Raw genomic sequence first — 23445 nt, 5'->3', positions numbered from 1 at the left:
GTAAATATCTATTCAAGAATGACTGTTATTCAGAATCATAAACTAAAAATCTTGAATCTGCCTCTAAATTCCAGATATGTGTCTTCTTCGTACACCTTTTTATTACTTGATTAAGTGACACGTATTCTTCACTTTACGTAACTTTTAAGTTAAATTATTTTTTTAATTTAATTTAAACGTCAAGATTAAATAAGAATTTTTCACCAGCAAAATGTCAAGCAACTAACCTTGGTCAATAGCTTTGCGTATCTAAACTGTTTTGTGTAAATGCCCATAACACCGTTATAACCTTTATTTTCCCACGAATCTGGGTTCACTATTCGCCAAATAAGAGTGCTTGTCCTTTTTGTCTCCCATACCCCACGAGCCAACTAACCTACCTTATCCTCTTCCCTCATCCCCACGCCACCCTTTGGAATATTGTAATACTCCATCCCAATTTATTCCACATCTTTTCCTTTTTAGTACACATTTCTTTATTTGGAAATAATTTAATTTTAAATTTTACTTTTACCTTAACAAGTCTTTAGGTTGTTTTAAATTATAAGAATTCCAAAGTATTCTTTTATTATCTAAACTTCATGTCCAATCAAATTGCATTACATAAATTGGAACGGATGGAGTATTTGCTTCTTTCCATTTATGATATGGTATAATTATTTGCAATATCTTAAGGGGATAGTCTCACTCAAATAATTAAATACCTGGATATAAATGTCCTTGTCCACTTGATAAGATGCCATTTTCACTTTGATTGAATTTTGGGTTTTGATCTATCCCTCACCTATTCCTCTGCCCTCCTCCCTCGGCTAATTACCATTTTACTTTTTGGTAGCGGGGGTGGTGGGTCTACTTTAGTTTCGCTGCAAAATAATGGAAAATTCATGCAATGAACGCCTTGATTTTGGCAAAATGGGTTATGGGTACGTAAAACATAATGTACATTTATGCATTTTTACTATATAAATATTTTTAACTTCAGATTTAGTCTGTATTAATGCTAGGATGTGTCTCTCTAACTATTTGATTAGTGAACTAAATGATGAAATGTCCTTATTTAGCTAACTTTGATTTCATGTGTAACATTCTTAGTGTCTGATTGGGAATTTAATTGTTCTCATCTTCTTCATATGGATATTCCTCTAAATTTTGGCAAAATGGGTTATGGGTACGACAAACAGAAAGTACATTGATGCATTTTTAATGTACATATATATTTTCATAACTTCAGATTTAGGCTGTATTATGTGTATCATCAGAGAAATGCTAAGATGTGCCTATAACTGTTTGATTATTGAACTAAATGATGAAATGTCCTTATTTAGCTGGTGGGGAAACTTCGATTTTATATTATGTGGATTATCTCTATATAAGCTTCAAGATTCAAAACATTCTTAGTGTTTGATTGAGATTTGAATTATCCTCATCTTGTTCATATTGATTTTTCTCTATAGGTTGTTTTAGAAAAAAATGTCTCTTTTCCTCTTTAATTTCAATATCCTACATGTCATGTTTAAGACCACAAGATTAAGAACATCTTGGTACATTACACATATCTTTAGTTTAAGACCACAACGTTTAAAAGTTTTCTTTACTTTGTTAAACTCCGTATCCAGTCAAACTAAGACGAACAAATTAAAACGGAGGGAGTATTTATCTTTATGTGTTTCGGTGTTTGTCTTAAAGTACCATGGTGTACTGATTAATTGATTTGTGGATATGTGATAGATGCAAGCACTATAGGAGAAGATGCAAGATCAGGGCACCTTGCTGCAATGAAGTCTATGATTGTCGCCATTGTCACAATGAAGCAACGGTAACTTTATTGGAGAATCCGCTTTTATCGTCTTTAATTTACTTACTGGTGACTGCTGTATTATCAATCTGATGACAGTTTGTGCTGTGTTTATTTCATTAGAACTTGTTCCACAAGATCTTTGATCGGCATGAACTGGTTCGACAAGATGTCAAGCAGGTACTGTTTTGCGGTTTATTCTTCCTGTCTATATATTATTCCCTCAGTCCCAGTTTTATGTGACACTTTTTGCTTTTCAGATTCAAACTATGTAAAACTTTGATCATCATTATTAAACTATTTTTTCAACATATGACATGAGAAAAATTGCAGCTTATAGTACTTTTTGTATAGTTTTGAATATCTAAATGTTAATTTTAAAATATTAAGTTGATCTAATCCAAGTTAACTCTTGGGAAGTGAAAAGTGCCACATAAATTGGGACTGAGGGAGTATTGATTTAGAATTCTTACATGAAGTATGTGTTATTTTGGCATATCAGGTCATTTGCTCAGTTTGTGATACAGAACAGCCAGTACGTGTCCCTTGATCTGAATAAAGCTTTTTTGAAGTTGATTTTTTTTTTCTTTTCTTGTTTGGTGATATAGATTCTCACTGATGTCTTTCTCTATTTCAATTTAGGTTGCTCGCGTTTGTACAAATTGTGGTGTAAATATGGGAGAATATTTCTGTGAAGTGTGCAAATTCTATGACGATGATGTAATTATCCTGTGCTTCTACTGAATGAGATTCATTCATTACCCTTAAGCCTCATAAAAGCTGAATGTCCGTTGTTCTTTAGTATTTGGACACTTTTACTAACTGCCTATATCAATGCTCTTATTTCTAAAATTCCACTGTTACAGATAGACAAAGAGCAGTTTCATTGTGATGATTGTGGAATCTGCAGGTATACACTTTGCATTGGTAGTTTTATCTAGAATACTTGGTGCTTCTGAGGTCTGCTAATTATAATATTATCTTTTGTGCAGAGTTGGCGGTCGTCAGAACTTTTTTCACTGCAAGAAGTGCGGTGAGCATTAGAATTTTGTATTATTTGAGGCTCCAAGGAAACTGCTCTCTTTTTCTTAAGTTTGTGATATGTTACTTTACTTTTTCTTTATTTGTTAAACTATGAACACATGGGTGATTCTGTACTGCGGGACTCTATTGGGTCTCATCCCTTACAGTATTCTTCTATTCGTTCCTAACTATTGACTCGTCTTCTATGGGACCAGAGAAAGGATTACTAGTGACTAAAATCATTTGGGCAGTATATGAATTGATTTCTCCTTTTAGATCGTAGTCGTAAAGAAATACCAGATACGGGAGCATATTACTCTATAGCTGCTATTCCTTGGTTCAAATAGTTCTTCTAATGTTTCAATTCTGTTTTTTGATTTGGGAATGTGCTTGTATATTAGAAGCATGGAACTTTGTATATGTACTGGAAAATGATGAGTCAATGCTAAGATTTTATATTCTCACTCTATACTAGTTGTAGACACGATTGCTACATGCATGGTCCATCCGTCATATATATCTTTCTTTGTCTCCCGTCCGAAGTGTCGAGTAATGAAGTTTTATCCCAGTATTTCCTAGAGTTCTCATTATGAAGCTCGGTCTAAGTGTGCTTTGATTGGTTGAATAGACTCCCTGCTTTCTCATGTCACTAGTTAATTAGTTTGTTGGACAATGCAAGCAGAGAGTTAAAGATGGAGAAAAGATTAAAGCTTTTCAAGTTTGTTTCTCTTACTTATGGAGTACTTGTCAAGTGGGCCGGACTGGCCCACTCTTAAGACCAAAGGGTGTTGCACCTAGGTGAAAGGGGTAGGGGTGTAGGAGGGGATAGCTGGACCGGCCCCCTTATAGACCAGTTCTGGCCCACTTCCATACCAGCCCCCTAACTAGACTTTTTTACTTTTTACAAACTTGCAATTTATAAATTGTATTGAAAATATAAAGTTCAAAGTTATACTTGATAAAATTTAAAGCTTTTAGCCTTTGAGATTAATTTTTTAGTTCTTTAACTTTTTGTGTTTAAATTTTGGAATTTTAAATTAGAAGTTTTACAACAATAGTCAGGCCCACTTACCAGTTACCAGCCCACTGAACCCCACTTTCTTAAGGGGTGGGTGGTCTCACCAAAAATTCCGAAAACCTGCCCCCAGCCCTTGACTGGCACCCTACCCCAACCCCGAGATCCCTCTTCCCCTTGGCCCATCCCAGACCGGACTGTCCTTGTTGACAGGCATACTCTTGCTAAGTTAGGAAATTTTCCAACTATACTCAAATTTTACTTTTCTTTTCTTTTTGGTACAAATTCATATTAAGCTGTGGCTTCTTCTATCTTTATCATTTCATTGCTGAAAATGTTAAAGTTTCTTACCTTATGCTGTTCATTCTGTAGGCTCTTGCTATTCAGTTAGTTTACGTAATAACCACTTGTGTGTGGAGAACTCCATGCGGCATCACTGTCCCATTTGTTATGAGGTATTGTATATTAAGTGTTGTTCCTTCACTGTGGATCCTGCCACCACTTCTTTTCATTCATGCTACGATAATTTTTGAAATGCAGTATCTCTTTGATTCTCTTAAAGACACAACAGTAATGAAATGTGGGCATACGATGCACACTGAGTGCTACCATGAGATGATAGAGCGTGACAAGTAATCACTTAATGTTATCTATTTATGCTGTTTGTTTGATTCTTACTACATAAAAGGGCAAAGTTTATGTTATCTGACTTTCATTCTATCTGGTACTCAGATGCTGCTGTCCCATATGTTCCAGATCAATAATAGATATGTCGAGAGCTTGGAGAAGAATGGATGAGGAGGTAGGTTTTTTGAACTGGTGCAATAATAACTCTAGGAGGTTGGTTGAGTCCAATTTCCAGAGAATGCATATTATCATCTAAATTTTTCCACGCTTAAGAAACTTGTGCATGGTTGATTACCTTTCAAGCCTGCTAAAGAAATTGCTGTTATTTCTTAAGGGATCAAACTTATATAGTACGTAGAGCATTAGTTTTGTAATTGTACGAGGTTGATCTGGGTTCAAGTTCTCGAGGATGCAATCTTATTGTAGAAATTCTGTGCATGCTTAAAAGCTTAGGGAATGTTGGTTACCCTTCCTAAGCAAATTTCAAAATTTTCTCTTAATTCAAAGGGCTCACACTTCAGAACAGGTTTAGCATGCTTACAAATGTTTGGAAGTGTTTCAAAACTTTTTTTTTTTTCTAGTTTCAGTTAACAAAGTATGTGCTGGAACAGAATGTTTTTACTCTACTTGTATCTCCCAAGGTGAACTTATGCTTATGGGGATGATACTCATTTCCACGTGATCTTTTTGCTTGTCATTTTATCTTATGACATTCGTAGTTACTTTGGTTGGTCGCTGTTGAATATTGTGTTCTTGTGAACTGGCTTAAAAATTTTCATCTCAAGCTAGAGATGCTGTTTCCATTACATTGCAGTTTCACTTTAAAACGGGGATACTGGAAATTGGTAACTTTTAAATTAATTGGACTTTTGCTTGAAATTTATTTTTAACTTGTTTTCAAGAATTTTGGAAACCCAGTTGAACTCATAACCTGCCTCAACTTCAAAATCTTCTGTTTCAGATTGAAGAGACAATCATGCCTGAAGATCTTAGAGACAAGAAGGTACATACACTTTTTTCTTAACACCATTTTTTTGGCATTGTACTGTTTTGGAAGTCTATTTCAGAGGGCTCTCCAGGGATGGGGTGTTTAAGGTTCTCCACATTAATGAGTCTGTTTTGCTTAAACACAGACTTTTTACTGATTCCGATATTTATAGAAGAAATAATTGAAGTCCATGCTGAACCACCTTAGGGTTCAATCTTTGTCATCCATGGCACACATCTTTGCTTCTTACATTAACTGTGGTTAACCCATCTAACTTGATCACTTTGCAGGTTTGGATTCTATGTAATGACTGTAATGATACAACCGAAGTATTCTTCCACATTATCGGGCAGAAATGCCGACACTGTGAATCATACAACACCCGGATGATTGCACCTCCAGTTCTTCCTCAATAACAATTTTCTTACTGGAATAGCTGATTGTTGCACGCTCGAACCTGGTGCCAGGGGCGAGAAACAAGAGGATGATTTATGGTGTGATCTTCACCAATTTGATTCTTTCCTATGCTTTCTACATGATTTGCCGCCATTGCATCACAACTCAATTTGCATTGTGGATATATTTGTAATATTATTCTTGGGGTCCATTATTCTTTCTCCAAATGATGTGGAGTAGAAAACCAACTGATTGATACTGGACTTATATGTACCATACATGTTTAATTAATGTATCAAAATAAAGTATGTTTTAGCACTATTGTGTTAAAATTGCCGAATTGGATGAAGGTACTAAAATTCATGTAACCATTTCAAACCCTGATGGGTCTAACCTGCTGTAACATACACAAGATTTATAATCAATGTAAATATGTATGAAGGAGCCTTTTCGCTGTACACATGCTTCTGGCTCTTAATGATCTTGCATTACTGTCTTACAGCTGATGTTTGCTTCACAAGATGATTAAAGACCAGATTTGCTAAGTTTATACACCACATCACCAGCAAATACTTATTGCATCCGGTGTTTACATCAAATCATATTAAATTACCATGGCTAAGTGACTTAATGAGGTGAACATATATGTTAAGTAATCATGGTTAAATGAAAGGCTTAATGCATATGCAAACCCCCTAAACTTGCCTCTTTTTTCCACTTTAGCTCCTCAACTAAGTATTGTTCCCATTGAGTTGCTGAATTTGGCCTCAAATGTGTCTATCAAACACAATTCGACTTACATAGCATCTCACATGATCTATCCTTGAAAGTTAAGCTAATATATGTATGAAATTTGACTATGTTGATAAAGATAATGCTATGCTGATGATGTATTCATATGTGAATTTTTAATTCTCTTTGTAAAATATGTTTTGATTTTCAGTTATTTTAAGTTTTAATTTTGGGATTTGTTGGGTCTTGTGCCAACCATACTTGAGTGGAAAAATAAAATTAACTCACCATATATGCTGTGTAAGTCGGATTGTGTTTGATAGATACACTTGAAGCCAAGTTCAGGGGTTCAATAGGAACAACACTTATTTGAGGTGTCAAAATCAAAAAAAAAAAGAAGGGCAAGTTTAGGGGGCGCTTATGCATTAAGCCTAAATGAAAATAATGTATGTGCAAACACATGTCATGTATTTATTGCTTTGGTATTAATACCCTGTGGGTAGGTTTTTATAACCCCAGCCCCCGCGCGCGAGAAAAGAAAAACCCTTTAAAAAGAAATCGTTTATGCCTTTATGGCTTCTAGCTCCTCTGCTTTTTCCTTTCTTCAAAAGTAGTGGCCATCACATTGCTGAATGTCATTTTAAATGTACATCAAAAGGTTTCTAATGAATTTCTTTATGTTTTTTAATAGCAGATAATCAAGTGCGCTTGTTCACCAATAAGACACTATTTCTACTTGATTAGTGAAATAGGGGGAATAAAAGCGCATTACGAATTCATTCCCCCCCTAACTTACGTGCAATTAATTAACAAGTAGCAAGCAACTAGGAGCAGCAATGGTTCCACCTTTCATAAGACTAGGAAAAAGAGCTGACCATCTGTTTGCACATCATTGCAGAAACTTCTTTAAAACAAGACTTGAGATTGCAATCTGCTAACAAGAATAGCTTAACACAACCAGAAAAGTCCATGTAAAACCATATAGTAGATCAGTTTGCCTTCATTGTTTGGAGAATCTAACATAGATCGAATGCAATTCGGGAAGATCCTCAAAGGACCTCAGGCACAACACATGACATTTAGTTACACCCTTTACATTTTTTTGATAATAAATTATTTATTATTGGATAAAATCTGTATTTTGGTTTTGTTTGGTTTCGGTTCAACTTTATTTTATTTAATATCTAAACGAAATGAAATATCATTGGTTTTTAAATTTTGAATTTACACCAACTCGAACTAAATCAAAGCACACACTGCTTGAGTTGTTAGGTTCGACTTTTGATTTTTCTCGAATACATTAATTGCACCAGCACCTGAAACCAGATTACTTCGAACCTTTTTGATTTTCCAAGTAGTACACTGATAAATCTCTCAAGTCTCAAGATTTATTAGTCACAAGATTTTAGAAAAAAAAGCATTTTAGGAATGATTGACAAGGACAGGGTTCTCCTCTCCAGCTGTACACAGATGCCAATCCCATAATGTGCTAAATATACTATACTTGTCATAGATTGTAGCGAAATACACAAAAAATGACCTGTAGTTTTAGTGTGAAAATGAAAGCCGGGTAACAAATGATGCATCAGAAAGTAATTGTGAAAATGGACGTCCTAATTACTCCAATTATTTCGAAGAGGTGAAAGATGTAGCAGCAATTACTCTGAAATTCCAAGGAACTGAGCAAAGCTCGGATATTTGGGCTCCCATCCTAGTTCAGCACGAGTCTTGGAGTTGTTTAACTTCTTCCCTAATGGATCACTAGTTCCTGAAAGAAATTACACACAACCGCTTTCGCGTGACACTTTGAGCAAATACGAGGAATAAAGACTAAGGATATAATCAGTTACCTGTGAAACCCTCAAACTTCTTATCAAACTTTCCACTTTTATCGACTAAGTCCATCACTTCCTGCCTGCAATGAGCACAAGGTAATACAACATGGATCAGAAATTCAGAATATTTTAATTACTTCACCCAAAACATGAAGAGTATTTAAATGGAATGACCTGGATACAGGGTGGTTGTCACAGCCCAAAAAGATCCGACCACGAAGTCTCTTCTTCAAGATGGTAACTGACAATGAAGCTGCATCCTGTTCGAATAGACAGGCCAAAATATCAATATCAATATCAATATATTTACGTAATAATACAAGCATGAAAGGACAACAAAAGTGCAACTTCCAGAATAAACATGATGTAAAACGTAAATGCATAGTCACCTCATAATGAATAAGATTGAGGATGTGGTCGGGACGAATATCACAGCTCCCTTTATGTAACCAGTATATATGTGCACCTCTATCTGCTTTGTGTTAATGGTTAAGGTAGGTGCATAAACAATAAAGATCTAAAAGCTCCACAGAAAGTAAGATGCCAACTGAAGCGCGTAATGAAGGATATATAAAGGCCAGCCAATCTAACTACACAACCATCAAAGTCCAGCACTACTTTCTCTGCCTTGAGAAGTACATCGGTTCTAGGACTCCTTCCAATTGCAACTACGGGGCCATCCTATATATTGACATAAAAAATGTGTTTAATTGAAAAAAGGAATACCGCTGGAATAACACCTGACTCATTCTTTTTAGTTGTAAACTTCATCAATTAAAATGTATCAGTTCCTCTTAAAAGGCAATTAAAACACTGTATTTTAACTTTAAATACATAGAATCCCACCTTGAGTTAATTAATCAGAACAAGAAACTGTTACTTGAATAATGTTTTTATAAGATTTAACACCTCGTTTATTGCTCCATTGTCGAAGCAGTCATATGGTGCAGAGCTTGAAGTAAATAGGAAGGAACCTTCGCCATTCCAACTTAGTGCAGCCTCCCTGCTCATTCACATGCAAAAGAAAACTTAATTACAGGTGGCATTAAGTTTTTACGTTAAACTGATCATTATATGATCATCTTGATCAGCATCACCTAAGCAAGTCTGAAGGAAGCAAAAAAGCTGAGAAGCAGTCACATGTGGAATATATTTAGTTAATTCTCAGTTAAAAATCACTTGCCAACTAAGCAGAAACAAACTTAAAAGCTAATCTGAGTAACTCATAAAGATGAACAAATCTATTGCAAAAGAGATATTTATTATTCCATCTAATAAAAGTGGCATTTATCCCTAACATTTAGAAGATGCAACAAAACTTAATAACAACTAAGCCTTAACCCCAACTAGTTGGTATAGTTCACCAAATAAAATCTCCGTTTAACAAAAAACCAGAAACTCACACATGTTTGCTCATTAGTGAACCACGAATTACTATGATTTCTGTTCTCCGTCACGAAACATCAATAGAAACTATCCACCTTTTTACTATTTCTTACAAGAAAGTCTAGCACGAATTATTAACCTTACCTAATGTCACCAGCGTAGTCTTCAGTCTGGGATGGAGGAGCACAGAATATAACATAAGGGAAGTTGTAAGTCAGCTTGGTTTGTTTGGAAGATGGATTAATTCCCATTTTAATCAATTCATCATGGTGATCGGTGGTCACTGTCTGCCCATATATCTGACAGCCTGGGTATTCCTGCCACATTAAAGAATCTCAACACTTAACTTCTAATTCACAAAGCACACTCGATAAGCAACATAGAAATGAGAAATCCACCAGTCTGTTACACTTATAAGCCAGTGTCTTATACTCTAATTACAATTTAATTTAAAAAAAAATAAACATTACTGGTGTGTTTGGTATGGAGGAAAACATTTTCTAGAAAATAGTTTTCAATTTTGTCAAAAAACATTTTCTAGGAAAACATATCCTTAAAAATGAGGAAAACGACTTCCCTAGTGGAAGTAGGGAAAAAGTTCCATAAGTGATTCATTCTTCCCCATCCTCCAACATACCCAAAAACCCCCCATAGTCCCCACCTCCACCACCCCCATACTCCTACCCCCTAGCCCCACCTCCATAGTGTTTGTCTAGATTTTATTTAAATGATTTTGAGACAATATTTTCTGCTTACTTAACAAACACCAGAAAATCACTTACTCTCCGAGAAAACATTTTCCTTCATACCAAACACACCCTAACTGATACGACCCTGGATGGCTCGAGAGTGATTATGAGAGCTAGGACTCATGGTGGAGCTCGGCCTCAAACCAATGACGTTCCATGGAGCACATCCACCATATTTGGGGTGCTTCAAGAGGTCTCAAGTGTGTATCTTCATACTACACATTCGTTGATGATAGAGATGAAGCCTTTGGAGGCCATTGAAGACCCATATGTGAAGGTGATCAAGCTATGGGAGATAGCTTGGAAGGTGGTGGCTAGTTATGCAAAGAGGCTAGTCTTAAAAGCCAAGCCTTCATCCATCGAGAAGACCACCAAACAAGGCCCTTATTTCATTAAAGGTATTATTGTAATAGCTTTAGTAGTCTCTTATCTTACTTAGTATAAATACTATACTTGTCATTTCATTAGGGGACTTTTGATGAATTGAGATTGAAGAAGCTCTTTTGAGTGTAGTTCTCCTTGTATGGAGAGTAGGTATAGCTAGGATTAACTAGTGTTAGGATTAGTGGGTGGATTCCCTTATCTCTTAACTTAGAACCTCTCTTGGATAATCTTGGATTAGATTTTCATTTATGAGTTCAAGTTTCTCTCCTTCCTTGGATTGTATTCATCTTAGATTGTTGATTAATAGGTGTAGGTATCAAGTCCTATGTTGATTCGTCACAATTATAGTTGATTATATCCTTTCTTTCTTCTATTCTCATCCCCTTTTCTTCAATTCTCATCCCTAAATTTCTTACTATCTTTAATTTCCGCGTTTGTGGTTTGATTTTGGTTTCTCCCAAGTCGAATCGTATCACTAACTTAACAAACAAGAAGTGTTTGGCTATAATCATGCTATTTTTGAACTGGTGTACTAAGTATGTGCTTTAGGGACAGAAAAAACTCATGGTCCTTCTTTAAAAAGAAATACCTCTCTCCATTTTTCAGCCACTAGACGACCAAGAACACCAGGTCCAACAATCAGCAGGTCGTTCGCTCCAATTTTACCCCTAGACGAAGCCTCCAATTCTTCATTGGGAGCATCTTCAATAAACAATAAATCAGACAACGGGAATGAAACTAGAGAAGATAAATTTAGTAAGAGATGCATACATTTTAGGAGTAAAGCATAAAACATTCTTCCTAAAAGTCATCAGCATTTGAATAACTCCTTACAATCGGATACTTAAAATCGCCAACTTATTTTTCCACAATCACATAAATTCCTCTCAACAAAACTAATTCAGTATATATATATATATAACTTTCAAAAACCCATAAGACTTGACCTAATTAACGAGCATAACACCCTGTAAATATCTGGTTGACGCTCAATGGTAGTTGTTGACGGTGATGATGGCTAACAAAAATGTTTTAAAATTCCCTTGGGCGAGGCACTAGCTAAACGCCTTTTAAATATCTGATTGCTAAGAAACTACTCTTACATATATCCTAAGAAATTTGACAGTCCAATGGCAGCAAATATAAGCGCGCAACTAAACAGTAGCTAGAAATTTCTGTATACATCGAAATAGCCCCCCGTGACATCAGCTATAGATACTGTGCAAATGAACTCAATCGCTCTCGTTAAAAGAAAAGTAGAAGCAAAAGCTAGTCCTTTTCAATACTCCTTACGTCCCAATTTATGTGACACAATTTGACTACGCACGGAATTTAAGAAAGAAAGTCAAAAACTTTTAAAATTTATGATCGAAAATAAGTCTTACATATATGTGTGGTTATAAGTAAGATAAAAGAAAATTTTAAAATGAAATTCTTTCTGAGTATAGAAATGTGACATTCTTTTTGTATAGACTAAAAAAGAAACTGTGTTACACAAGTTCGGACAGAAAGAGTAATAATCAACGCTTGATCAGCTAATTTTTCGTTCCAAAGTGTAATTCATAACCAGAATTGCGTGGGGAGGTGATCATTACAGGTGATTCAGTGTGTGTGTGTGGGTGTGAGAGAGAGAGAGAGAGAGAGAGAGTACCAATGGTAGATGAAGCTTTGACTTGGCAAGAATTGGAGGACATTGTAGGTGATGAATGCTTGAGGTGAGAGAAATTAGGGATTGACAGATAGGAAAGTGAAGTTTTTGAGAGATTGAAAGGGAGGAAATTAGTGTGGTGGGAGACTCCAATTGTGGTAGTTGCAGCAGCAGCAAAAGCAGCAGTAGCAAAACCAGCAGTAGTAGACTAGTAGTTATGGTGCCCATTGGTTGGATAATAATAATAATGAAGGGAGTGGAGTGGATGCTGGCCTCTACTCAAACGGGAAATCAGCTATTTTTACTGGGCCGCTTTTAGTTGGGCCTCGCTGGATAGACCCATTTGGAATAGGATCATTTGCACGATTGATCTTCAAAGGCACTGGTCTTTAATTTCTGGCCCTCAAATTGGTGGTCTTTAATTTTGGTCCTTCGCTTAAAATCTCTTGGTTTCGGGTTTGAACCCTCGCTCAGTTAATTTTTTTTTTTAAAAAAAATAGCAAGATAGAGTTTGGATTCGTAAAACTCTGCCTTCCTTCAGGCATGAGGCAAAACTGTGCCTTAAGGCAATTTTTTTTTTTTTTACTGAGTTGAAATTTTACAAACTTCTGCCTTAAGGCCTAACTTTTGCTCGAATAGGCTTAATTTTGCTACAAAAGTCTGCCTTGAGATTTTTTTTTTTACTGAGTTAGGGTTCGAACCCAAAACTTTGAGGTATTAGCCGAAGGTCAAAAATTAAAGACCACCAATTTGAGGGACAAAAATTAAAGACCAGTCCCTTTGAAGGAAAATCCGCACAAAAAAATGTTTAGAATGTTACACCTCAGCCTGTTGGATTTCATGGGCCAGAATTAGAGTACATGAGTTTTCCAGTAATAGCATAGGTTAGTCACTTATTAGTAATTAAAATAAAAATAGGGAATTTTACATAGTGTAGAAAACATATAAGAGATATTTATATTTAGTAACTACACTTTAGTTTAATTACATCTAGTAGCTAAATATTGTATTTCAATTACACAAGGTAATTAATTCCAAACTCATCTCCTCTTATTGCATTGTATCAATCTTTTCTCTCAACCCTCTCTCTCTTCTCCCTCAACTCACTCTCCTTTTTCACTCTCTCTTCTCCGTCGGCGAGCCATCACCGATCATCTTCTCCAGCGTCTTCGATCGAGTGTATTTATCAGATCTGCAACCGAAATTCTTAAGACTCAAGATCGATCGCGGTGGCGGACTTCGCCGTTGACGGTGGTGGGAAAGAAATGGTTGACGGCGGATGACTCGAACGACGTCGTCGTTGCCGGATCTGAGTGTATTTGCTCAGGTCTGAGTATTTATCATTGTTGTTGCTTGAGATGTATTTGTTTTTGTGTTGAATACATGGAAATAAATGGTTTCTGGTTAGATCCTTACCGGACGACGGCGCCGTTGCCGGCGATGGAAAAATCTCCGGGGATGTATTTTAAGATCTGAGTGTATTTTATTTCTTGTATCTCATAGCTGAGTGTATTTTTTTCTCTTGTATCTCAAATCTGAATGTATTTTTTTCTTGTGTCTCAAATCTGAGTGTATTTTTTTCTTGTATTTTAAATATGAGTGTATTTAAGTGTATTAGTTATTTTTTAGTGTAAAATGGAGTGTTTCTTTATGTATTTTTCATTTGTATTTTGAAGGAGATTTTTTTTTTTGTATACAAATGAATACAGTTGAATATCCCTGTATTTTTTTGCATTTATGTTGTTTGAATACAACCGAATTTAAATACATTAAGTTGAATACAGTGTAAAGTTGTTATAAAATGAATACAACTAAATTGAATACATCCGAATTGAATACAGCGAAATACAACTGAATTGGAATACAACCGAATTTGAATACACATTACTGTAGCTACGAAATGTAATTAACAAAAGTGTAGCTATGCCTAAAAATATATATTCCCAAAGTGTAGTCATTTGTGTAAGTTGCCCTTAAACATAATCACTATTATAGAGTTTCAAATTTAATAGATGAAACTTCAAGATAGTGTTGACGGAGTATTCATTTGTTGCTGTATCGGCATGGTTTGTGATAGATTTTGTGACCAGAGGTTGCTGGAGTATGTTTAGGCTTTTTGAGAAATTTCATTACAATTTTCAATAAATCGGTTAGACTTGATGAATGGATATCATGGTTGTTTAATCGGATCATAATACTGAAAAACTCACAAATCCATCATTTAAATTCATCCCTTGGAAAACAAGCATAAGATTGGATCACCTCACTCTAGCTCCATATGGTAGTAGCACTATAGTTTTCTCAAATTCAGATGTGCATTCAAATTTGTCAACTAAGGGCCTGTTTGGAAAGCCACCAAGAAATTGGAATTGGGTGTAATTGAGTTTAATTACACATTTTGACCTGATTGTTTGATCAAGTAATTACACAGTTAGATGAGAATTGAGTGCAATTGAGGTGATGTAATTACACTCTCCAATTTTTAAGGGGGGATTGAGAATTGGGTGTAATTACACCCTATAGTTATAGGGTTACATTTTAGTTTCTTTCTTTATTATTTTATTTTAATTTCATTTCCTTTTAAATCTATTTTTTATTTCTATTATTTTAATCTTTTTTAATTTTTACTTTTTAATTATTTTTTATTTTAAAAATATTTATTTAATATTATTTATCTTTCATTTCCTTTCTTCTCATTCCCAACCTTAACTTCTTGTAGTTTCATGTAATTGATCATATTTTTTTAATTATTTTATTCATTTAGCATAACCATGTTATTATTCTAATTTTTGAAATTACACTTCTTAATATTAGAAAGAATGAGTCATTAACAAACTTGGCATATAATGAGCGATCTTATTAAAGTAAAATTTCGTTGTGAATGAGGTTATAGACTTATATTTTCCCTTTCTTTTGAATTATATTTACTTAAGTTACGTTGGAACTTACTTATGTAATGTTGGAATTTGACATAAGAGTATTGTGTTAAAACTTTTTCTTTTGGATTTTGAATTTAGGTTATAATTTCGATTTTAATGTATTTGCTTTAGTACTATTCAGGGGCGAATCCATGGGTAAAAAATAGGTCACGTGAACACATGGTCACTCGACTAAACTTGGTATATTATGTATATAATTCTTAAAATATATCTAATATTAACTGAAGGAACACATGATCAAACTAGACTGAGTGGAGCACTGGTTAAGTGCTGGGTTTAATCCCTTAAGGTTGTGGGATTGAATCCTGCTAAAATGCAGTTTTGCATCTTTTTTTAAAAAAAACTTCTAAGGTGAACTCATCCTCCTGAAATCCTGCATTCATCTCTAGTACTATTAACTTGTTATTTCAGATTACATGCTGTTTTTTCCAGTTACAATTGATAGATTTTTTTTTTTTTTTGTTAAACATTTGAATAATGTTATGGCATTATATTTATAAATATTATTTTTTTTGGTTTAACATCCAATCCATGATGTTCTAATAAAAAAAGTCTGATTTCAAGTTATCATTAATTAAAATTAAAATATTATTAATTTGAAAAATAGATATCAATTATTTTTTACAATATTAGTTACAAATATATGATTATTAATTAATATATTTTCAAGAAACAATGTGTTATTAAATAACTAATTTAATACTATCATTTATAAAGGAACATATTTTTAAATTTTAATTTTAATTTTTTACGATCAAATTTTATTTTTAAATTAAACTAACTGTGTAATTACACTTGTGCAACCAACAACACGCTTGTAATTACAATGTAATTACGTTATGACAAATAAACAGGTCGTTGTAATTCCAATATTGTGTAATTACTAGGTTTATTGAAGATCCAACCATTTCTTGCTTAGATGAACGCACCACCAAAACACAAAGAAAACGAGAGAGAGAATTGAAGAAACGAGAGAGAGAAAAGAAGAAAACGGTCGTGACGTTTACAAAGAAAACGAGAGAGAGAATTCGAGAGAGAGAAAAAGAAACGGTATTTGACGTTTTTGAAGTAGAATGTACGGCTGTGTGGATTAATCTCACCCATACAACACACACACATGATAGATCAATCTTCCACCCTTAGATTAGAATCATGGCGTTTAAATATGGTCATGTGAATAAAATTTGTTATACTGGACAAATTAGAATAGTTAATTAGTTTTGTCCATTTACTACATAGTTTTGTGTATAAAGAGAGGTACATACCGATCAATAAAGAAGACACGGATTTTCCAATTACACCAATTCCTCTCTCTCTCTTTCTTCAATTACCGTTTCTTCGATTCTCTCTCTCGTTTTCCATCATACTTCTTCTTTTCTCTCTCTCGTTTCTTCAAATCTCTCGCTTTGTGTTTCCATTAGCATCTACAAGAAATGGTTGGATCTTCAAAGGTTGTGTATTTACTACCCTAATAATTACACCAATTCCAATTACCAGGTGGCTTTCCAAACAGATAAATGCGTGTATTAGCAACCAACAATAAGTTAAGATTCATCAACAAAAGCTGATTAAAACATGGACATATTTCTTTGAACTAGAATTGGGAAGGCACTACTCTAGAAAGCAAATCATGATTCATGAATATGATGTACCTTAATTGCTTCCACTATATATGTAGGGACAAGATCGAAAGCAAACTTTCTTATCTCTGGATCTTATTTAATTATACCTGTTACGTTAAGAAGGTAGTAATAAATTCATCTATGTCCAAGCAAGGCACATACTATTGAAGATCCAACCATTTCTTGCTTAGATGAACGCAAGCGTACGTACCCTCCATGGAAACACAAAGAAAACGAGAGAGAGAATTGAAGAAACGAGAGAGAGAAAAGAAGAAGACAACTATGATGTACAAAGAAAACGAGAGAGAGAATTGAAGAAACGAGAGAGAGAAAAGAAGAAAACAAATGTGACGTTTACAAAGAAAACGAGAGAGAGAATTGAAGAAACGAGAGAGAGAAAAGAAGAAAACGTGACGTTTTTGAAGTAGAATGTCTCAAAAATGGATTAATCTCACCCATACAACACACACACATGATAGATCAATCTTCCACCCTTAGATTAGAATCATGGCGATTTAAATATGGTCATGTGACCAACACGAGAGAGAATAAAATTTGTTATACAATGGACAAATTAGAATAGGACAGGTGTAATTAGTTTTGTCCATTTCTGTCACGCCCCGAACCATGGCCTGGGCGTAACACGGCACTCGGGCCTTGCTTACATGTGTCCGAGCGAACCTCATGGCTTGCTTGTCAACATGGGCATCAAACAATATAATCTATATGATGCAATTTAAATAAATCATGGAAATATAATTTGCGGAATAAAATCTTGAAACCATCTCATAGCATGAAATATTATGAAGACATAATAGTCTGTAATCATGAATGCACCACTGACTCTGGAAACTAACATCTTGTCTATGAAACCTCTAAAACATGTCTGAATACTAACTACCCTGTGACATGGCCCCAGGACTACCATAACATACTAAATATAAAGACTCCATGTTGAACCCGGGAGGAGGGGGCTCGCGGTAGCGTGACGAGGTGATCCTTTGCGCAGCGTATGCTCTGAAAGTCGGTATCTGCACCGTGAAGTGCGAGGACCCGGCAAAAGGGACGTTAGTACATGGTGAATAGTACTAGTATGTAAAACTGGCGAAATGAAGAACATGGCATACATAGGTATAGAACATGAACGAAACTGAATGTAACTTGAACATGAGCATGAAACGTGAGAAGTTAAAACAAGATAATTGAAAATACATGAATATAAAACTTCTTGTAACGTGGGAATGCTATAGTGTAACCGACAACATGATACGGTACTTGCGCCCTACCAGAGAACACTCACACCTTTCCGGGGATATGAGATTTACGTGAAAATAAGCATGTAAGGATCAGGCAAACGTAATGAAGGTGTTGCCTACTTGCGACAACCCTTATCCTACGGTGGCAACGTAGTTCGAGGTTATACGAGCCTTCTCTCGGTTAACTAAGCAATCCCAAAAACATGAACATGATATAGTTGGCTAAGAAGCCCATGATTTTCGTGAAAGAGCTTGTAATAACTTGTAATCATGATTTCACGAAATAACTTGCAATATGGTTTCATGAGATAACTTGTCATAATCTTGTAAACATGTTCTTGATTCGTGAGTAGAAACAATAGTTCATAAATATATAGATATATAATTTGACTTGAAAACATGCTTGCAACTTGCTACATAAAATCATAAACTTTCCTATGAACATAATGAGAATGCATGAGGAAGAATTCATGATTCGTGGATTAAGCTAGGGTTCCTAATAACCGTAATGGAAGATTAGGAATACAATAACGAATATAGATACAAAATTCATATACATAAATACATAAATATGGGCTACCAATATGTTGGGTTTAATGCCTTAGGTTTGTGCTTCATGAATATCAAGAAACGGAGCATGGGGAAGAACGTGAGATTCCATGTGGATGGAAGTTCTACATACCTTAATTGCTTCAACACTTGAATTAGAGACTTGCGTTTTGAAAGTATTTCCCCAATTCTTGATTCTTGAATCTTGAACGGGTTTAGTTAGGGTTTACCAAAAATGTTGGGTGGAGGAGATACCAAAAGCAAGAAATCCCTGTGAGATGTTTAATCAACACTTGCGTGTGCTCCACAAGGAATACCAATGATTTAGTTGCTGAATAATGAGTCCCCGCCCTAGAAAACCTATTTATATTATGTCCAAAAACGAGAAACAACTTCTAGACGAAATACACGACACCGTATTCGGTTAGCACATGGTGTCGCATGTAACATGCGAGTCGCATGTTGCACCGCGTAAATGCGTGGTGCACACCCTTACGCCTTCTTTGGTACCTCTGTCTGGATGCGACATCATATGCGACTCGCGTAGTACCACATGCGAATCGCGCATGGTGTCGCGCATGTGGCACAACCCACGTCTTCTTTTGGCCTTCTCTGTCAGCAGATGCGACACGGTATGCGACTCGCATGTGTAACATGCGAATCGCACATTGCGTCCTAGATCTTGCCTGGAAATCGTTCATTTCTTTTAAGTCTAGGATCATGATCAAAGTTCGAGTTAAAGGTACGGGGGTGTTACAATACCTCCCTTGGGGAACATTCGCCTCGAATGTTGGGTCTGATTAAGAATATGACCGTAGGTATAAGGCTTGGATACATGAACATACGAATGAAACGACATACCATACAAGAACTTGACATGATTACTTGGGGACATGGTCATGGATCATGAGGGCGAATGCGGGATTACATGGGTCTCAAACATGAGGCACATAACATGGCGTTGAATCGATACGACATGAGAAACATGACATGACATGACATGGGCTATGGAAAGTTACCTTGGAAGTTATCGCTTGTTGATCAAACAAAAATGGGTACTTTGATTCATATCCTCCTCGGCTTCCCATGTAGCTTATCAACCTTCCTCAATCCAGGACTTTTACAGGCTACTTCTGGTTCTCAACTTGCGAATCCGACGATCAAGAATATACGGCGAATCTCCTCGTAAGTCAAAACCATCCTTAACGATATGGTATCAACAAGAACAACTAACGACGGGTCCACTACACACTTCCTCAACATGGACACATGGAATACGGGATGTACGGCAATCAAATCTTGTGGCAACTCCAATTCATAAGCTACTAGACCAACCCTTGGCACTCGTGGGTCCAATATATACGGGACCGAGTTTGCCTTTCTTGCCAAATCTCATAACACCCTTCATAGGTGAGACTTTTAAGAACACCCAATCATCAACCGAAAATTCTAAGTCCACTTCGCCTCACGTATTGTAAGACTTACAGCGACTACGAGCCGTTTTCAAACGCTCGAATTAACTTGACCTTCTCCATACTTTGATAAACCAAATCCGGTCCTAGCAACTGCAGCTACCAACTTCGAACCAACCAATTGGTGATCTACACCTTCGCCCATACGAGCTTCAAACGGTGCCATCCCAATACTAGCATGATAGGCGTTATTATACGAAAACTCGATGAGAGGCGGTCATCCCGATTACCTTGAAATCCAAGACGCATGCTCTCAACATGTCTTCCCGAAATCAATAGTACGCTCCGCTGTCCATCTGTTTGCGGATGAAAAGGCGTGCTAAGGTTCACCTTGGTACCCAATCCTTTAGGAAGGATTTCGAATTCGGCTGTGAAATCGAGCACCACGATCCGAAATGATGGACACCGGTGTCCCATGCACGACAATCTCATTAACATACTGCGCTTGGCATAATCTTACCCGTGGTCTTGACCGGCAAAAGTGTGCCGACTTAGTAAGCCTTGTCAACGATCACCCAAATAGAGTCGTGTCTCCCTAGGTTAACGAGGTAAACCCGACACGAAGTCCATATTGATCATTTCCCATTTCGGCATTTTAATATCGATATTGCGAGCCAAGCCACTGTGCCTCGGTGTTCGGCGCACTTTCACTTGTCAGCCAATTCGGACACTTAGCTACAAAGTCTGCCACATTCTTCTTCATATCGATCCACCAATAAATCTCCTTAAGATCATGATACATCTTAGTAGAACACTGGTGAATGGAATACACGAATTGCGAGCTTCGACATGATTCTCTCTCCGAGCCCATCTACATCCGGAACACACAATCTACCTCGGTACCTCGGGTACCATCATCTCCCCCTTGTTCAAAAACGTCGTCTTGTGCTTGGAATCCCTTCTTTCGAGTGCGGCAAGTAGGGATCATTAAGCTGGCTTTCTCCTTGACTTCAACAACTAAAGAGAAAAGAGCTATCCAACAACCACACCACCATCCTCTCGAGTCCAAAGTCGAACTCCAAGATTGGCTAAACGATGAACTTCCTTTGTCATAACTCTCTTATCTACGTCCACGTGGCTATACTTCCATGGAACGCCGACTAAGAGCATCCCTACAACATTTGCTTTGCCTGATGGTAAAGAATATCCACATCGTAATCCTTAAGCAATTCGAGCCATCTCCTTGCCTAAGATTCGGCCCTTTGCTTGAAGATATACTGCGAGGCTTTTATGATCCGTGAAAATATCAACATGCACTCCATACAAATAATGACGCCATATCTTAAGTGCAAAAACGCAGCCATTTCCAACTCTAGGTCATGAGTCGGATAATTCTTTCGTGAACCTTGGTTGACGAGATGCATAAGCTACAACCTTACCATGTTGCATTAAGACACATCCGAGACCAACTCCTGAAGCATCACAATAAACCACGAACCCTTCGGTTCCCTCTGGTAGAGTCAAAACTGGCGCAGAGGTTAATCTCGTTTTCAATTCCTCGAAACTGCGCTCACAGGCATCTGACCACTGAAATTTAACTTCCTTCTTCATCAACTTGGTCAATGGTCTTTGGAAATAGATGAAAACCCCTCGACGAAACGTCGGTAATAGCTTTGCTAGACCCAAGAAACCTCATGGATATCCGAAACTCGATTGGTCTAGGCCAAGTCTTAACGGCCTCAATCTTCCGAGAGTCAACTGAACACCTCACTGAAATCACATGACCTAAGAAGGCTATCGACTTGAGCCAAAATTCACACTTAGAGAATTTTGCATACAACTGGCGGTCCTTGAGAATCAAGAACTATACGAAGGTGTTACGCGTGCTCGGCCAATTACCTGAGTAAATGAGGATATAAATCTATGAAGACAATGACAAAGAGGTCGAGGTATGGCTTGAAGACTCTATTCATGAGGTCCATAAATGCTGCTGGGGCATTGGTCAACCCGAAGGACATAACACAGAATTCGAAATGACCATATCTGGTTCTAAAAGCCGTTTTAGGAATGTCTCGTTCCCTAACCTTGAGCTGATGGTAACCTGACCGGAGATCTACCTTGGAGTAACATTGGGCACCCTGAAGCTGATCAAATAAGTCATCTATTCGTGGAAGAGGGTATTTGTTCTTGATTGTGACTTTATTGAGGTAGCGATAGTCGTGCCATACGCAAGTTAACCATCTTTCTTGCGCACAAAGAGCAGGGCACCCCGTGGAGAAGAACACCGGGTCGGATAAACCCTTGTCTAGAAGATCTTTGAGTTGAGCCTTAAGCTCTCGTAATTCGAAATTGAGCCATCCTATAAGGTGGAATGGATATAGGTTTCGTACCGAGGAGTAGGTCAATTGCAAAATCGATTTCTCTATCGGGAGGGATTCGGAAGATCTCGGAAAGACTTAAAACTCATGCAACGGAGAGGCGAAGAGTTGGGGTGCGGGAAGCCGAATCCACAACCCGAACGAGATGATAGATATAACCCTTAGACACCATTTTTCTTGCCTTGAGGTAAAGAGACAAACCTACCCTTAGACTTCTTGAATTACCCTTCCACTCTAAAGCGCTCGTGAAATTGAAATTCTACATTTTTGGTTCTACAATCAATCGCGCATAACATGAATATAACCAAATCATGCCCATGATTACATCGAAATCTACCATTTCTAACTCACATAAGTCCGTGGAATCAACATGATGGTGAGCACTCTAACTGACAACCCTTATAGACACGTCGGGCAAGGACGGACTCACAACCGGAGTTAATGACTTCAAAGGTTCTTTTAGCTTTTTTCGGGTTCAATACCAAATTTTCTCGCAACATAAGGGTGACATAGGATAGGGTGGATCAGGTCCATGCAGAAACCTGAGCATCGAACCGAAAACGGTAGAGTATACCCGTGACAACATCGGTGCGAGCATCGGTATGTCCGACGCTTGGACCAAAGCATACAAACGGTTTGGGCCACCGCTTGTATGCCGGATCCTAGCGGTGCACGTCCCGCCTTCCGAGTTTGATTATTACGAGGAACCGA

The 23445-nt window shown here is 36.7% G+C and overlaps 2 protein-coding genes across 2 annotated transcripts; one reads left to right on the top strand and one right to left on the bottom strand.

The window, feature by feature from the left end:
• The first annotated feature begins 678 nt into the window (after window positions 1–678).
• Window positions 679–6304, top strand: LOC132051840 (E3 ubiquitin-protein ligase MIEL1). Its single transcript, XM_059443086.1, has 12 exons — window positions 679–923; window positions 1729–1816; window positions 1919–1975; window positions 2298–2330; window positions 2438–2515; window positions 2662–2705; window positions 2788–2828; window positions 4206–4288; window positions 4374–4465; window positions 4566–4635; window positions 5422–5463; window positions 5739–6304. The coding sequence occupies exons 1-12, from the start codon at window positions 874–876 to the stop codon at window positions 5862–5864; spliced, it is 804 nt and encodes a 267-aa protein (XP_059299069.1). The 5' UTR covers window positions 679–873; the 3' UTR covers window positions 5865–6304.
• Window positions 6305–8045: 1741 nt separating this feature from the next.
• On the bottom strand, window positions 8046–12842 carry LOC132051839 (uncharacterized). Its single transcript, XM_059443085.1, has 10 exons — window positions 12791–12842; window positions 12582–12752; window positions 11520–11632; window positions 9942–10114; window positions 9321–9414; window positions 8984–9092; window positions 8801–8892; window positions 8586–8671; window positions 8427–8491; window positions 8046–8344 (listed from the first exon to the last, which is right to left on the bottom strand). Exons 1-10 carry the CDS (start codon window positions 12804–12806, stop codon window positions 8235–8237), a joined length of 1029 nt encoding a protein of 342 aa, XP_059299068.1. The 5' UTR covers window positions 12807–12842; the 3' UTR covers window positions 8046–8234.
• Between the last annotated feature and the right edge of the window lie 10603 nt (window positions 12843–23445).

The sequence above is a fragment of the Lycium ferocissimum genome, chromosome 4 (assembly GCF_029784015.1).
Source record: "Lycium ferocissimum isolate CSIRO_LF1 chromosome 4, AGI_CSIRO_Lferr_CH_V1, whole genome shotgun sequence".
Classification (NCBI taxonomy): domain Eukaryota; kingdom Viridiplantae; phylum Streptophyta; class Magnoliopsida; order Solanales; family Solanaceae; genus Lycium; species Lycium ferocissimum.
Note: the sequence above shows the minus strand (reverse complement) of the source record. Positions and strands in the feature narration are given on the sequence as shown.

Bases quoted from the DNA above. Each gene is read 5' to 3' on its own strand.
- LOC132051840 (XM_059443086.1), top strand. From the start codon at position 874: ATGGAAAATTCATGCAATGAACGCCTTGATTTTGGCAAAATGGGTTAT. The intron at 924-1,728 runs GTACGTAAAACA...GATATGTGATAG, and splicing joins TTTGGCAAAATGGGTTATGG to ATGCAAGCACTATAGGAGAA. The intron at 2,516-2,661 runs GTAATTATCCTG...CCACTGTTACAG, and splicing joins GCAAATTCTATGACGATGAT to ATAGACAAAGAGCAGTTTCA.
- LOC132051839 (XM_059443085.1), bottom strand. The intron at 9,415-9,941 runs GTAAGGTTAATA...GTGAATGAGCAG, and splicing joins GACTACGCTGGTGACATTAG to GGAGGCTGCACTAAGTTGGA. The intron at 8,893-8,983 runs ATATATCCTTCA...TTAACCATTAAC, and splicing joins AGTTAGATTGGCTGGCCTTT to ACAAAGCAGATAGAGGTGCA.